This window comes from Chiloscyllium plagiosum, chromosome 13, assembly GCF_004010195.1.
Source record: "Chiloscyllium plagiosum isolate BGI_BamShark_2017 chromosome 13, ASM401019v2, whole genome shotgun sequence".
In the NCBI taxonomy this organism is placed as follows: domain Eukaryota; kingdom Metazoa; phylum Chordata; class Chondrichthyes; order Orectolobiformes; family Hemiscylliidae; genus Chiloscyllium; species Chiloscyllium plagiosum.
Window position 1 is genome coordinate 4,930,993 of NC_057722.1, and position 16,284 is coordinate 4,947,276.

Sequence of the window (16,284 nt, forward strand, 5' to 3'; positions counted from 1 at the left end):
CGGGTAAGTGGAGTTGAAATGCTCATCAGCCATGATTGAATGGTGGAGTGGACTCGATGGGCCGAATGGCCTTACTTCCGCTCCTATGTCTTATGGTCTTAATGTGACACTGGAGTGAGGGGCTTACTCATCATTACACAGCATTCTGTTCAAATGCAGGGGCTCAAATCAGTGCAATGTGAGCAAAGTATCAGAGTTAAAACCACCTTCTCAGGCAAAACAGAAATCACACAGCATTTACATAAAAAAGTTTCAAAGTTTAATGCACATTGGGTTCCATTTTCCTTCTCCAACAATACTTAGGGCCCACACACCTGGGCACCTACTTATCCTGTACATGTAGCTTAATAATTACACCATAAATATTATGGAAGGTTTTTTTGTGCAAGTTCAAGACACAATTTCATCAGTGGTAAAACGCAGTGTTCACAGTCAGCTCCTACCCCTTTTGTGGTCAGGAAATCTGGCCAATGGGTGTGACATAGGACCCCTGTGCCCCTACACCCACCCTTTCCAATTTTTTTAGTGCCTCCATTTGTGCCCAGTATTCACACGCCATGGCGTGGCCATTGTCAAATCTGCAGGAGGTGCCCATTTTGGCATGGCTGCACCTGGGGAGGCAGTTGGCACCTCTCCCCACGTTTAGCCGCATGCCCGTAGTCTCACAGCGCGTTCCCAGTGTCGGCAATGGGCTCCTGGAGCTGGCAACAGGCTAATACTGAGCCCCCGACCTGCATTTGGCTTTGACATACTTGGGCAACAACTTGGAACTCAAAGAGAATAGAACCATCACACAAACACTGAGGATGCACAGAACTGTCGGCAGCAACAGCAAGAAGTATTTTAAAACAGTGTTGTCAAATTTGCAGTTAGCTTTGGTCGACTGGGAAATCCTGTCGATGGGCTCCAGTTTGGAAGACGTGTTGCAAGTGATCACAGATCTATCGCGAATGGTCAGTGACTCGGCGTTGACGAGGAAGCTCCACCATTCCAACCCGCAGCAGTCAAAGGCATTGCCGCCCAGGGACAAAGTTCGAAGACTTTGCAACAGGCTGTGCAGCACGTCTGGCTGAAGCGCAGACAACCTGTTCTTCCGTAAGTCCAGCGATCTCAGGCGAAGGTTTTTGAGGACAGGATGTAGGCTTGTCATGGAATTCTCAGACAAGTCCAAAGTCTTTAGGTTGCCAAAAGTCCCTTGCAACCCAGAACCGATCTGGCCAGAATCTAACCCATTGTTCCTAAGAGATAAGGATTGCAATGACTTGGCCACGGCTTGAAACATGCTCGCTTCCAGTCGGATTCCCGAATTGGATGATAAATCCAGATGGGTTAAGGGCGAAGCCACAAAAGCATTGGGAGGTAGTGTGACCAAGTCACAGTTGGAGAGATAAAGTTGTCGCAACGATTTGATCTGCGCCAGGGCAACACAACCTCTGCTCAAAGCCCTCCTCCTATTTCCTAAAGGATCGTCACAAACAGAGACCCTGTTGTGACTGAGGTCTATTGTTGTAATCCGAGGCATCTTCGTAAAAAGATCTGAAGGCACCGATTCTAAATGATTGAAGCTAAGATTGAAATAGTTCAGGTTCTCCAGCCTGCTAATGTTGAAATTCAAATGGGACAATTGGTTGTGACTGAGATCGATCGCCTGAAGAAAAAGGAGAGAGTCCTGCTCTGTCAGCGAGAAGGTCTTTAAACAGTTCTGGTCGAGGAGCAGAGCTGACAGCGACGTTATCCCCCGGAGGAATCCAGGAGGGAGGTGCCGAAATGAATTCCGGCTCATATCCAGCAACTGCAGTTCAGGCAAATTTACGGAAATCACCTCATCCCATAGATTTACGGAAGTAACGTTGGTCACATTTCCAACAATTTGTACAAATTGGACCTCAGAAGCTGAGTCGTTCATCAGGTCATTGTAAAAATTCATCTCATTGTCTGCCAGCAACAGCAATTTGAGCTTGTTGCGTTTGGGTAAGAGCGGGAAAAACAGCAGTTTGTTATTGGAAAGGTCCAGAGTTTCCAGCTGGAATTCAGTCTCGGTCTCTCTGGCTAAAAACAGTTCCACGACATTGTGACTGACATTTAATGTTTGCACTCGGTACAAGCTGAAATCTACAACGCACGGGATGTGATTGTGGGCAAGGTTCAACCTGGTTAGCCTTTTCAAACCCTCAAATGTCCCACTTTCAATTTCATAGATATAATTGTTCTCCAAATTTAATTCTTGAAGCTGGGCAAGCCCCTCTAACGTGCTAGGTTCCAATCTCATGATGAAATTCCTGGCCAGAGATAGATATTCCAGTGTGGTTAGATTTTGTACAATGTAGCTCACTATGACTTCACTGAGTCTATTCCCAGATAAATCCAGTCTCGTTAACGCTGAGAGGGATCTTAGTGCCAGTCGGGTTCTTGTGTAGTTTAAATCAATCCTGTTGTTCATTAGGTTCAAATCTTGCAGGTTCTTGTTGTGGGAAAAGGCTGCAGGTTCAATGAGTTCAAGTTGGTTCCCGCTCAGGTCCAGTGTGTGCAGCCACCTGTACGTAGACAGTGACTGGTTTTGGATTGCTTTAATTTCATTTCCATTGAGAAAGAGCGCTTCAGTTGTTAAGGGCAGATCTACTGGCACACAATTCAACCTGCGTGCCACACAAAATGCCATCATGTCAACCTGCAACAGAAATGGTGAATTAAAAATCACTCATGCCGCTCAGTTACTTTCAAAACCATGTAATAAAACAACTCAGAGGGAGGCTGTTTCAAAAACCGAAACACTTACAACAGAGTGGGTCCCTCTCCTGTGCCTGCTCTTAGAAAGTGCTGACCAATTTATCCCACCCCATTTTTGTTTGTCCCTGTAACTGTCCAAATTAATTCGATCACCTCTCCAACTGCCTCTAATTTCATTGAAATCTGATTCCAGCTCCAATCAGGTATTCCATTATAGACTGTAACAAGCTTCTGCACTGCAATGTCTCTTCTCATTGCCCCTTCTGTTTAATGTTGTCAATCACTTTAAATCTATGATCTCTGGTTTCTTGCTCACTTGCCAATGGAAACCTGCCCTGAAAATGTGTTGCTGGAACAGCGCAGCAGGTCAGGCAGCATCCAGGGAACAGGTCAGGCAGCATCCAGGGAACAGGAGAATCGACGTTTTGGGCATAAGCCCTTCTTCGATTCCTGAAGAAGGGCTCATGCCCGAAACGTCGATTCTCCTGTTCCCTGGATGCTGCCTGACCTGCTGCGCTGCTCCAGCAACACATTTTCAGCTCTGATCTCCAGCATCTGCAGACCTCACTTTCTCCTCAATGGAAACCTGCCCCCCGTCATCGGGCTCAGTGCTTAGCAAAGCTGCATCCCAGCACCAGGGAGCCAGGTTTGACTTCCCTGCCTGGAGTCTCTACATTCTCCCTGGGTCTGCGTGGGTTTGCTCCCATTTCCTCTACAGTCTCAAAATGTGCAGATTAGGTGGATTGGTCATACTAAATTGCCAGTAGTGTCCAGGGATGTACAGGCTGGGTGGGTTAGCCATGGGAAATGCAGGGTTACAGGGATAGGGTCTGGATTGGATGCTCTTTGTCGGCTTGGTGGGCCAAATGACTTGCTTCCACATTCTATGATTCTAAAGTGGACAACTTCCGTTCATTCCAACCATAATCTTCTCCACTCCATATGGAACCAACCTCATTTCTTCAGTCTATCTCTCTGTATAGAACTGATCACTCCTGATCTAGATTAGAGTGGTGCTAAAAAAGCACAGCAGGTCAGGCAGCTTCCGAGTAGGAAAATCAATGCTTCAGGCAAAGGCCCTTCATCAGGACTCCTAATACCTGATCACTCCTGATACCATTCTGGTTAAAAGCCCTCTGTGCTTTCTCACTGGGCTGAATATCTTGCCTCACATGTGGAAATCTACACTGTATTGTCAGCTGAGGGCCAAACAGGGATTTTAAAAGTTCAGCTAAATTTCCTTATTTTATTATTATTCAAATTCCGTAATTACAAAACGAAGTATCTCATACATTTTCTGAACAGTTTTAATAACTTGCCCTGTCATTTCCAAGAATCACACCTCCCCATCCCACTGCCGTCCACTTCTTTTGAAATAGTACAATTTGGATCAGATAATCTCCCCAGAGCCCTACATGTTCTGCTTTTTTAAAAAAAAGTATCTTCCCTTTTTTTAAAATTCCCTTTTAAAAGTTACTATTGAGTCAGCTTCCACCTTTGAGCAAGTGCATTCCAGATTACAGATCGCTAGGACAAACAAATTTCATTATTGTTTGATACTTTTCTCAATTACAGTCCTGAGAGAATTGGATCGTTGCTGTAGGAACAAAAGTTTGAATCCTACCACAGCAGATTAAGTTGAATAAAAATCTGGAATTAAAAGCGAGCCTGCCATTGCCTGTATTATCACTGTTGATTGTCATCAAAGAACTTTTAGAGCTGAAATTTGCCGTCCTTCCCTGGTCTGGCCTACATATGACTCCTGACCTACAACAATGTGATTGACTCTTAACTGCTCTCTAAAATTGGCATGGACAGCCAATTGGTTCAAGCGCAACTAGGAATGGGCAACAAATGCGAATGGTGCCCACACACCATGAAAGAATAAACAAAACAAAAATCTCCATTCTGTGGTCTTGGGTCATCTTAGATGGCTCGTGGATTTGATGGTGAATTCTTGTAAACTGCTGTTTTGCAGCCAACCATCAGCCCTGTGTGACCTTCCGTCTGACAAGATGTTGGGTTAGATTGGGGTCCACTAGCTCTGGGCGGTATCTGAAACAGCTGACTGGTGAACAGCTTCAAAAGCAGGCCCAGTCTGTTCTAAGAGGCTGGTGTGGTGTGCCTCCCACAGTGACAGCAGCTCTCCCGTACAGGAGGGTAACGGAGGGCAGGAGTGGGTAGGCCTTAGTGGCAATCATCCTTGGACTGGGCAAGGAATGGGTGGTCACAACAGGGGACTCGAGTCGTTTCTGTGTAGCGGGCACTCCCAGCAACCCAACCTCTGGGCTCAGCTTGGGCTGACGACGCGTGAGGGTGAGTTGTGTCATGAGGACTGGTGTAAAATGGTGCCCAGGTGACCAGTGACCAACCAGACCGAGATAGCCAATCTACATCGCCAACAAGGCTCTGAGGCAGTTTCCTGATGAAAGGCTTTTGCCCGAAATGTCAATTCTCCTGATCCTCGGATGCTGCCTGACCTGCTGTACTTTTCCAGCACGCACTCTCGGCTCTGAGCCGGTCACTCCTGCCGCTTTGAGCCAATCCCTTCCTGTTCCACCATTCAAGGTGCCCCACCCAAATACCTCGCTGACTCATGCCTCTGTACAAATATGGCTTTGCAATTCACCATTTATTATGTAACCGGCTTTGAGAGAGAATTTTTAAAAAAATAAATGGAAAGGGCGAAGGAGGGTAGCCATTGATGGCCGTTTGAGAATAAGAATTAGACTCTGGATAGGCTATTCGGCTTTTTGATTCTATCCCATCATTCAATGCAATCATTGCTGATCTTCTCGATCAATTCCAGCACAATACCACCCAACCAGTCTTCATACTTTGGAGGGGTCAGGGGAGGGGTGGGAAACCACAAAGTCAAACTCCTGAACATAAATGAACACAACAAAAAAAACTCCCTTCACAGCGCTACACGCTGCAGCTGAGCTTTATACCAAAAAAGGCATTTTTCACCAATGTGTTCACACATTTTCCCCACAGAGAAACCGTTAATTTGGCATTGGCTTTTAAAATACAACGTAGCCACTTAAGTGTGTAGCGGTGTAAGTGATTTGGAAAAAAAGGTGCGAGCTATCAGGTTGTTAAGGAATGCAAATGAGAGGTGTTTTGCTTTTGTCATTTCGTGAGCCTGTAAGGTGTGAAACAATTTATCCGTTATCTCAGCAAACTAAGGACACATTGCACAGACTGCATCCTACTGGGTGTAAACAGTTCGAGGGTAAAGGAACAGACACACTGAGCTCCTCAGACAAGTGGACACTGTGCAAGAAGACAAGATGCAAAGCCAAAAGCAGAAATTGCTGGACAAACCCTGCAGGTCTGGTGGCATCTGTGGAGAGAGAAAGCAGAGTTAACGTTTCAAGTTTGGTAATTCTTCACCTGAAATGTTAGCAGCTAGGAATCCAGAGAAAGAGAGAGAGAGAGAGAGAGATGAAAGGGGTAGCTAAACAAGGAGATTATGGTGAGCAGGCTAGGACAGAAGGAATGCTGAATAAGGGAGGTAAGAGTTGGGAATACTCAGGAGGAAAACAGTGGACATTTCTGAGGAATTCCTGTAGAAAGGTGGCTTTGTCAGGATATACAAAGTTAAAAATCACACAACACCAGGTTACAGTCCAACATTCCTGACTTTTGCCTGAAACGTCGATTTTCCTGCTTCTCGGATGCTGCTTGGCCTGCTGTGCTTTTCAAGCAGCACTCTTATCTAGACTCTGATGAAGGAGCAGCGTTCCAAAAGCGAGTGCTTCCAATTAAACCTATTGGACCATAACCTGGTGTTGTGTGATTTTTAACTTTGCACACCCCAGTCCAACTCAGGCATCTCCAAATCATCAGGATATATGTGACAGAGATGGAAAAGCTGAGAGAATGGAATAGAGTCTTTACAGGAAGCAGGGTGTGAGGATGCATAATCCAGGTAACTGTGAGAGTCAGTGGGTTTATAGTGGATATTGGCGGCCAGCGTATCTTCAGAAATGGAAACAAAAATGTCAAGAAAAGGACGTCAAGAGTCAGAGATGGACCAGGGTAGAAATTGGAAGCAAAATTGATTATTTTTCCAATCCCAGATGAGAGAGAACCAACAATGTTGGCTGTCTGCTACATTTAAACAAATAATTAAGGGTCAATTGGCATCAATACCTCACCATAATAAGGTTGGCATGGACAGAGTAGATGGGGGCAGATAATTCTTCTTTTCAACAAGTTTTTAAGAGTGCGGTTACTAAGGGCACTGGTGGGATTTGAATTCACAAAATATCTGGAATTAAGCATGACCACAGATTCTTTGTTGATTGGCAGCAAAACCAACTGGTTCACTAATGTCCTTCAGGGAAGGAAATCTGCCATCCTTACCTGGTCTGGCCTACATGTGACTTCAGACCCACAGCAGTGTGGATGATCCTTAACTGTCGTCTGGGTATTTAAAGGACAATAAATGCTGCCTAGCCAATGATGCCCTTATCCTGCGAATGAATTTTTTTCTAAGAAGTCCCAGGATCTAAGTGTGGTCATGGACCAATTGTAACGAGGCCTGTTTATTGACCTATGTGCATCACATACAGACCATAACTACCTCAACTTTCGGAGTGCTGTGTGTCACATGACTTGATAGTCACTTCCTGTGATGTCATACAGTCACCTACTGACAGACCATTGGGATGAATTCTGGGATACCCCGATGCGGGCTCAATCCCTGGAGGAAGTATACTCAGTACTTGAATACAGTATCAAACTGGGTCATACATCACCCCAGAAATGAAACAGTTTCTGGTTCAGCGAAAATTTCTAACACGGAAGGAGACTATTCAATCCATCATCTCTCTGCCAGCCCATCCAGTTAAATAGAACATAGAACATAGAACAATACAGCACAGAACAGGCCCTTCGGCCCACGATGTTGTGCCGAACATTTGTCCTAGCTTAAGCACCCATCCATGTACCTATCCAATTGCCGCTCAAAGGTCGCCAATGATTCTGACAAGTTACAAATAACACCAAGATAATAGATTCTTGTAGATTTAAATTAAACCTCTTGATAGTTTTTGATACAGCAATTTACTTGAAATATATTGCTTAATTTCAATTGAAATTGTAACGTTAATACATTCTCATTTGAGTTGTAACAGAGTAACTGAAACAAACATTATTCTGAAGTGGGGAGGTCTATGTTTTGAAGCGAGAAATCCCAGACTCTTTCAAGTATCTGGGATGCTTATAGTGTCGCTAAGGCTTGTAAAATTAAGTAGGCCTTTTGGAGGAAGGTAACATTATTGGGTGGCTTCTTGCTCTGTGGGATGATACTGTGAATCCTAAAGACCCAAGTGTTTGTAAATGCCACTTTCCAGCTCCTAGCCCCACCACTGGAGTTTGCATCCATTCAAATTGTACATCCAAAATACAAAGAGGGTTTCAGTTTCCACCGCTGTTTTTAGGTACCCCAAGTAGGATCGCAGAGCTGAAGTTTTGGGGTCCTGACCACTGAGGCAGTAATTCCTGGTCTGAAGCTCTCTGGCTGACTGAGTGATAAGAGCTGTCCTCCCCAATCTAACAGGCCTGCCTTCGCAAGCGCCCTCACCCCTCCCCACTCTCACACTCCACTCTGAGGGGCTGTGACATTTTCAAGCCTTGATATGGGGTCATGGTCGCGAAGGGTTTGAGAATCAATGCTTTTCAGAGAAAACACTTCTCTCAAAAATCTTCCTAACCTTTTTTACCAATTAAATCGACATTTCCCCAGGTTACTCGGTGATGGGAAATAGACCCTTCGTCTCCGAGCCCCTCACAATGTTATGCACCTCGATTAAATCTGCCCTCGGCCTCCTTCGCTCTAAAGAAAACATTCCAATTTCTGAGCTTCTCCAGTACTTTATTCCCTGCAATTTTCTAGAAGATCTCTCCTGTATCCTCTATCATACAAGCTCAATATTCCTATAAAGTGGTGACTAGGGACAGCATCAATTACCCCAGCTAAAGCTTCATTCATATTTTAGAGAATCCCAGGGTTCCTTCGCTGCTTTTATATCCTAGGCCTCAGTTAATCCAGGCAAGTGACTGGATGCTTTCTTCACCACCTTGTCTTTTTTTATTGTATCATGGGATGTGTGTGTTTCTGGCTGGGCCAGCATTTATTGCCCATTCCTTGTTGCCATTCAGAAGGTGTTGGTGAGCTGCTTTCTTGCACTGCGTTGCAGTATGTATGGTACTTATTGGCTATGTTATGTTCAGGGTAGACAGGCAGGAGGCTGGAAGAACACAGCAAGCCTCAGGAGGTGGAGAAATCAACTTGTCAGGTTGGTGTAGGGGGGAGCTGCAGATAAAGGGGGTGGTGGGAGCAGGGTGGTGAAGTGGGGATAGGTGAAGACAGGTAGAGGGTTCGACCTGGTTGGTCAATGGGAGGAATGGATCCGGTTCTAGGAGGGGTGGAAAGGAGGGGTAGGGGCTGGGAAGGGAATCAGGGATGGGAAGGGAAATTGGAGAACTCAATGTTGAGTCCTGTGGGCTGTTGCCTCCAATTTGCAGTTTGGTTCATTGTGGCAATGGAGGAGGCCAAGCATGGTCATGTCAGAAAGGGAGTGGGAATGGGAATTCAAATGGGCAGTGACTTGGAATTCCGGTCCACCGCTGCAGGCACGGCTGAGATGCTCGGCAAACTGTTTCCTAAGTTTATGTTTGGTCTCCCCAGTGTAGAGAAGACCACATCGGGAGTGCCTGATGCAGGTTGGGAGAGAGGCAGGTGAACCTCTGTCTCACCTGGAAGGAGTGTTTGGGGTCCTGGATGGAGGTGAGGGGGTGGTATATTGGCAGGTGGCCTGTGGCCCGATGTTCGTCAGGTCCTTGATTCCTTTACTCATTTTGGAATCCACACAGAAGTGGAATCAACTCCAGGAATCAATCCTCAAGAGAGGACAGAAGTAAAGGAGGCTAATCATGGGCCTTTGGTTGCAGTGACCCGGATACAGGGCTTGGTACCCAGGGCGCACGGTCTCACTTATTGGGATGATTTGCAAACTGGAACGCATGAGAATTCCTACTATTTCAAAACAAAACTAAAAAAGTTCCTCAGAATGCTATACTGGATTTGTCTTGGTTTTAGCGGAGCCCTGGCTTAAAGCAGCAGGAGGACTAGGGTCTAGTGATGAGGAGAGGTTCACCCTCAGCACTCCACATACACAGACGTACAAACACACAAGACAGACACACACACACACGCTCTCACTCGTGCATACACACATTCACATGCACACACACACAAACTTACAGACTCATTCACACACACACAGAAACACACTCACATACATACATAGACACATACACACATTCTCACTTGTATACACACACACACATGCACAGACACACACATACAGACACACAGACACATATTCTCACTCGTACACACACACATCCACAGACACACTCATTCACACACTCACAAACACAGAGATAGCATCCTCCTCAAGTAACTACTGCTTCACTTCAGTGTTGACAGCACTAGGTCTACAGTAGAAAAATGTTTTGTTTTAAAAAGACGATAACCGCAGGGAGGTTGGAGTATGGTTGGGTGTGTCAAACAGGATGCTCAGTGGGTTTTAGTGCAGCACTCATCAAGATCAGGAGCAAACTAACAAAGGCCATGCACTGTGTATTGCAGAGTGAACATTTAACACCTCAAGGCTTGGAGCTCACAGGTTGTGAACAAACCTCCCCGCCTGAAGGACTGTGAGGTTTTTCACACACACACACACATTTATATTTAGTTTAACATTCAATCAACTCTGCAGCAAAAAGCTCATTTCAGTAATCCCCCTCTCAAAATGGTGCAAGTTGATTGTCATGTTTGAAACAAGGATGGCTGGTCAGGGGCTTTGTGACTTCCCTGAAAAGTGTCAGGTCGTTCACCCGTCATCTCCAAAGGTGTTTAGAGAAAAGCGTCTCATTTCTGTAGCGTCTTTCACGACCTCAGTAATCAGACAGCATTTCACAAGCCAATGGAATGCTTTCAACGCACAGTCACCACTATAACACGGGAAGTTGGGGTGACAGTTGTGCAATGACAGGCTATTCAACTCTGGATGGCTTCACAGGTTAGCTCATTCATGTTCTCAAATGAAATTCTCTCTCTATACACACACACACACACACACACACACACACTCCGTAGTAAATCCGCAGGGAACAGTTAAACACAAAATCAACTCTGGATGGCTTCACAGGTTAGCTCATTCATGTTCTCAAATGAAATTCTCTCTCTATACACACACACACAGTCCGTAGTAAATCCGCAGGGAACAGTTAAACACAAAAAAAAAACATGAACAAGAAACAATTGAGTCAGGCGTCCAATTAATATCCGGGACATAACCATATACACATTGACCAGAAAGAGCCCTGAATACCCTGGCTCAGTGTGGGTGAGTGGCGGGGTTTAAATCAAGCCCATTGTGTCAAAGCTAAAACCTCATACCAGAGATCTGTAACAATGCACGAAACACAAACTCCCTGCTCCACCAAGGCCTTGGAACTTACCATGGTGCAGTTCCCCAGACACCTCACCAAACTCGCTCCAGCAAGCATCATGAGAGCTGTGAGGGTGAGTGACATCGAACAGATTCTGAGCCCCATTTTCACACCTACAAGAAGACTAAATGTTAGGACACAAACGACAACACAAGCCATTTATCAAACAAATATCTGTACCACTGAAACAATATTAACGTGCATTGTCAGAATAACTGTTCTGAGGTAGCACGTTTTTGGAGGGTCAGCGCCGGGGAGCGCCACGTTGTCCGAGGGTCAGCGCCGGGGGAGTGCCGCCCTGTCCGAGGATCAGCACCAGGGGAAATGCCGCGCTGAGGGTCAGTGCCAGGGGAGTGCTGCCCTGTCTGAGGGTCAGCACCGGGGGAGTGCCGCCCTGTCTGAGGGTCAGCACCGGGGGAGTTCCGCCCTGTCTGAGAGTCAGCGCTGGGGGAGTGCCGCGCTGAGGGTCAGCACCAGTGGAGTGCTGCCCTGTCTGAAGGTCAGTGCTGGTGGAGTGCCGCCCTGTCTGAGGGTCAAGCGCTGGGGAGTGTTGCCCTTTCCGAGGGTCAGCGCTGGGGGAGTGTTGCCCTGTCCGAGGGTCAGCGCTGGGGGAGTGCCAAAGTTTTCTGAGGGTAAGTGCTGGGAGAGTGCCGCGCCATCTGAGAGTCAGCGCCTGGGCAGTACCATGCTTTCGAAGGGTCAGTGCCGATGGAGCGCTATGCTGTCCAACGTTTAGCGCCGAGGGAGCACCACGGTGTCTGAGGGTCAGCGCCGAGGGAGCACCGCGCTGTCTGAGGGTCAGCGCCGAGGGAGCACCGCGCTGTCTGAGGGTCAGCGCCGAGGGAGCACCACACTGTCCGAGGGTCAGCGCCGGGGGAGCACCGCGCAGTCTGAGGGTCAGCGCCGAGGGAGCACCACGCTGTCTGAGGGTCAGCGCCGAGGGAGCACCGCACTGTCTGAGGGTCAGCGCCGAGGGAGCACCGCACTGTCTGAGGGTCGCGCCGAGGGAGCACCGCACGGTCTGAGGGTCAGCGCTGAGGGAGCACCGCACTGTCTGAGGGTCAGCGCCGAGGGAGCACCACGCTGTCTGAGGGTCAGCGCCGAGGGAGCACCGCACTGTCTGAGGGTCAGCGCCGAGGGAGCACCGCACTGTCTGAGGGTCAGCGCCAAGGGAGCACCACGCTGTCTGAGGGTCAGCGCCGAGGGAGCACCACGCTGTCTGAGGGTCAGCGCCAAGGGAGCGGGGAGCATAACGCTGTCCGAGGGTTAGCACCGGGGGAGCACCGCGCTGTCCGAGGATTAGTGCTGGGGGGGCACCGCACGGTCCAAGAGTTAGCGCTGGGGGGGCACCGCACTGTCTGAGGGTCAGCGCCGAGGGAGCACCACGCTGTCTGAGGGTCAGGGCCGAGGGAGCACCACGCTGTCTGAGGGTCAGCGCTGAGGGAGCAACGCACTGTCTGCGGGTCAGCGCTGGGGGAGCACCGCGCTGTCTGAGGGTCAGCGCTGAGGGAGCACCGCGCTGTCTGAGGGTCAGCGCCAAGGGAGCGGGGAGCACAACGCTGTCCGAGGGTTAGCACCGGGAGAGCAACGTGCTGTCCGAGGATTAGTGCTGGGGGAGCACCGCGCTGTCTGAGGATTAGTGCTGGGGGGGCACCGCACGGTCCAAGAGTTAGCGCTGGGGGGGCACCGCGCTGTCCGAGGATTAGTGCTGGGGGGGGCACCGCACTGCCCGTAGGTTAGGTCTGAGGGTCAGCGCCGAGGGAGCACCACCCTGTCTGAGGGTCAGCGCCGAGGGAGCACCGCGCTGTCTGAGGGTCAGCGCCGAGGGAGCACCGCACGGTCTGAGGGTCAGCGCCGAGGGAGCACCGCACTGTCTGAGGGTCAGCGCCGAGGGAGCACCGCACTGTCTGAGGGTCAGCGCCGAAGGAGCACCACGCTGTCTGAGGGTCAGCGCCGAGGGAGCACCACGCTGTCTGAGGGTCAGCGCCGAAGGAGCACCACGCTGTCTGAGGGTCAGCGCCGAGGGAGCACCACGCTGTCTGAGGGTCAGCGCCGAGGAGCACCACGGCACAACGCTGTCCGAGGGTTAGCACCGGGAGAGCACCGTGCTGTCCGAGGATTAGTGCTGGGGGAGCACCGCGCTGTCTGAGGATTAGTGCTGGGGGGGCACCGCACGGTCCAAGAGTTAGCGCTGGGGGGGCACCGCGCTGTCCGAGGATTAGTGCTGGGGGGGACCGCACTGCCCGTGGGTTAGTGCTGGGGGGGCACCGCACTGCCCGTGGGTTAGTGCTGGGGGGGCACCGCACTGCCCGTGGGTTAGCGCTGGGGGGGCACCGCACTGCCCGTGGGTTAGTGCTGGGGGGGCACCGCACTGCCCGTGGGTTAGTGCTGGGGGGGCACCGCACTGCCCGTGGGTTAGTGCTGGGGGGGCACCGCACTGTCCGAGCGTTAGCACCGGGAGAGCACCGCACTGTCTGAGGGTCAGCGCCGAGGGAGCACCACCCTGTCCGAGGGTCAGCGCTGGGGGAGTGCCGCCCAGTCTGAGGGTCAGCGCCAGGGGCGTGCCGCCCTGTCTGAGGGACAGCGCTGGGGGAGTGCAGCCCTGTCTGAGGGTCAGCGCTGGGGTAGTGCCGCCCTGTCTGAGGGTCAGCGCTGGGGGAGTGCTGCCCTGTCTGAGGGTCAGCGCTGGGGGAGTGCCACCCTGTCTGAGGGTCAGTGCTGGGGGAGTGCCGCCCTGTCCGAGGGTCAGCGCTGGGGGAGTGCCGCCCTGTCTGAGGGTCAGCACCAGTGGAGTGCCGCCCTGTCTGAGGGTCAGCACCAGGGGAGTGCCGCCCTGTCTGAGGGTCAGCACCAGGGGAGTGCCGCCCTGTCCGTGGGTCAGCACCAGTGGAGTACTGCCCTGTCTGAAGGTCAGTGCTGGTGGAGTGCCGCCCTGTCTGAGGGTCAGCGCTGTGGGAGTGCCACCCTGTCTGAGGGTCAGCGCTGGGGGAATGCCACCCTGTCTGAGGGTCAGCGCTGGGGAATGCTGCCCTGTCCGAGGGTCAGCACCAGGGGAGTGCCGCCCTGTCTGAGGGTCAGCGCCGGGGGAGTGCCTCCCTGTCTGAGGGTCAGCGCTGGGGGAGTGCCGCCCTGTCTGAGGGTCAGCGCTGTGGGAGTGCCACCCTGTCTGAGGGTCAGCGCTGTGGGAGTGCCACCCTGTCTGAGGGTCAGCGCTGGGGGAGTGCCACCCTGTCTGAGGGTCAGCGCTGGGGGAGTGCTATCCTGTCTGAGGGTCAGCGCTGGGGGAGTGCTGCCCTGTCTGAGGGTCAGCGCTGGGGGAGTGCCGTCCTGTCCGAGGGTCAGCGCTGGGGGAGTGTTGCCCTGTCCGAGGGTCAGCGCTGGGGAGTGTTGCCCTTTCCGAGGGTCAGCGCTGGGGGAGTGTTGCCCTGTCCGAGGGTCAGCGCTGGGGGAGTGCCAAAGTTTTCTGAGGGTAAGTGCGGGGGAGTGTTGCCCTGTCCGAGGGTCAGCGCTGGGGGAGTGTTGCCCTGTGGGGAGCACCGCACTGTCCGAGGGTTAGCACCGGGGGAGCACCGCACTGTCCGAGGGTTAGCACCGGGGGAGCACCGCACTGTCCGAGGGTTAGCACCGGGGGAGCACCGCACTGTCCGAGGGTTAGCGTCGGGGGAGCACCGCGCTCTCCGAGGGAGCACTGCGCTGTCCCAGAGTTAGCACCGGGGGAGCACTGCGCTATCCAAGGGTTAGTGCCAGGGGAGCACTGTGCTGTCACAGAGTTAGCACCGGGGGAGCACCGCGGAGACCGAGGGTTGGTGCCGGGGGGGCACTGCGCTGTCCGAGAGTTAGCGCCGAGGGAGCACCGCACTGTCCGAGGGTTAGTGCTGGGGGGCCACTGCACTGTCCGAGGGTTAGCGCTGGGGGGGCACCGCACTGTCCGAGGGTTAGCGCCGGGGATGCACTGCACTTTCCGAGGGTTAGCGCCGGGGATGCACAGCACTGTCCGAGGGTTAGCACTGGGGGAGCACCGCACTGTCCGAGGGGTAGTGCCAGGGGAGCACCGCACTGTCCGAGCGTTACCGCTGAGGGAGCACCGCGCTGTCTGAGGGTTGGTGCTGGGGGAGCACCGCACTGTCCGAGCATTACCGCTGGGGGAGCACCGCGCATTCCGAGGGTTAGTGCTGGTTAGCGCTGGGGGGGGCACCGTGCCGTCCGAGGATTAGTGCTGGGGGGGCACCACACTGCCCGTGGGTTAGTACTGGGGGGGCACCGCACTGTCCGAGGGTTAGCACCGGGAGAGCACCGCGCTGTCCGAGGATTAGTGCTGGGGGGCACCGCACTGCCCGTGGGTTAGTGCTGGGGGGGCACCGCATTGTCCGAGGGTTAGCGTCGGGGGAGCACTGCGCTGTCCGAAGGTTAGCGCTGGGGGGGCACCGCACTGTCCGAGGGTTAGCACCGGGGGAGCACCACACTGTCCGAGGGTTAGCGTCTGGGGAGCACCGCACTGTCCGAGGGTTAGCACCGGGGGAGCACCGCACTGTCCGAGGGTTAGCGTCGGGGGAGCACCGCGCTCTCCGAGGGAGCACTGCGCTGTCCCAGAGTTAGCACCGGGGGAGCACTGCGCTATCCAAGGGTTAGTGCCAGGGGAGCACTGTGCTGTCCCAGAGTTAGCACCGGGGGATACCGCGGAGACCGAGGGTTGGTGCCGGGGGGGCACCACGCTGTCCGAGAGTTAGCGCCAAGGGAGCACCGCACTGTCCGAGGGTTAGTGCTGAGGGGGCACTGCACTGTCCGAGGGTTAGCGCCGGGGATGCACAGCACTGTCCGAGGGTTAGCACTGGGGGAGCACCGCACTGTCCGAGGGGTAGTGCCAGGGGAGCACCGCACTGTTCGAGCGTTACCGCTGGGGTAGCACCGCGCTGTCTGAGGGTCAGCGCTGAGGGAGCACCACGCTGTCTGAGGGTCAGCGCCAAGGGAGCACCACGCTGTCTGAGGGACAGCGCCGAGGGAGCACCACGCTGTCCGAGGGTTAGC

General features: G+C 52.2%; 1 protein-coding gene across 3 annotated transcripts in view; it reads right to left on the reverse strand.

Moving 5' to 3' along the window:
- Positions 1 to 236: 236 nt before the first annotated feature.
- The window catches only part of LOC122555689 (transforming growth factor beta activator LRRC33-like), a 34,151-nt gene continuing 18,103 nt past the window's right edge, over positions 237 to 16,284 (reverse strand). For all 3 annotated transcript variants that reach the window (XM_043701715.1, XM_043701714.1, XM_043701713.1), the window contains exons 2-3: positions 11,269 to 11,372; positions 237 to 2,668 (exon numbers count right to left, since the gene is read on the reverse strand). In XM_043701715.1, the coding sequence (XP_043557650.1) occupies positions 713 to 2,668; positions 11,269 to 11,364 (2,052 nt within the window). In that variant the 5' untranslated portion in view covers positions 11,365 to 11,372 and the 3' untranslated portion in view covers positions 237 to 712. The remainder of the gene's footprint in view (positions 2,669 to 11,268; positions 11,373 to 16,284) is intronic.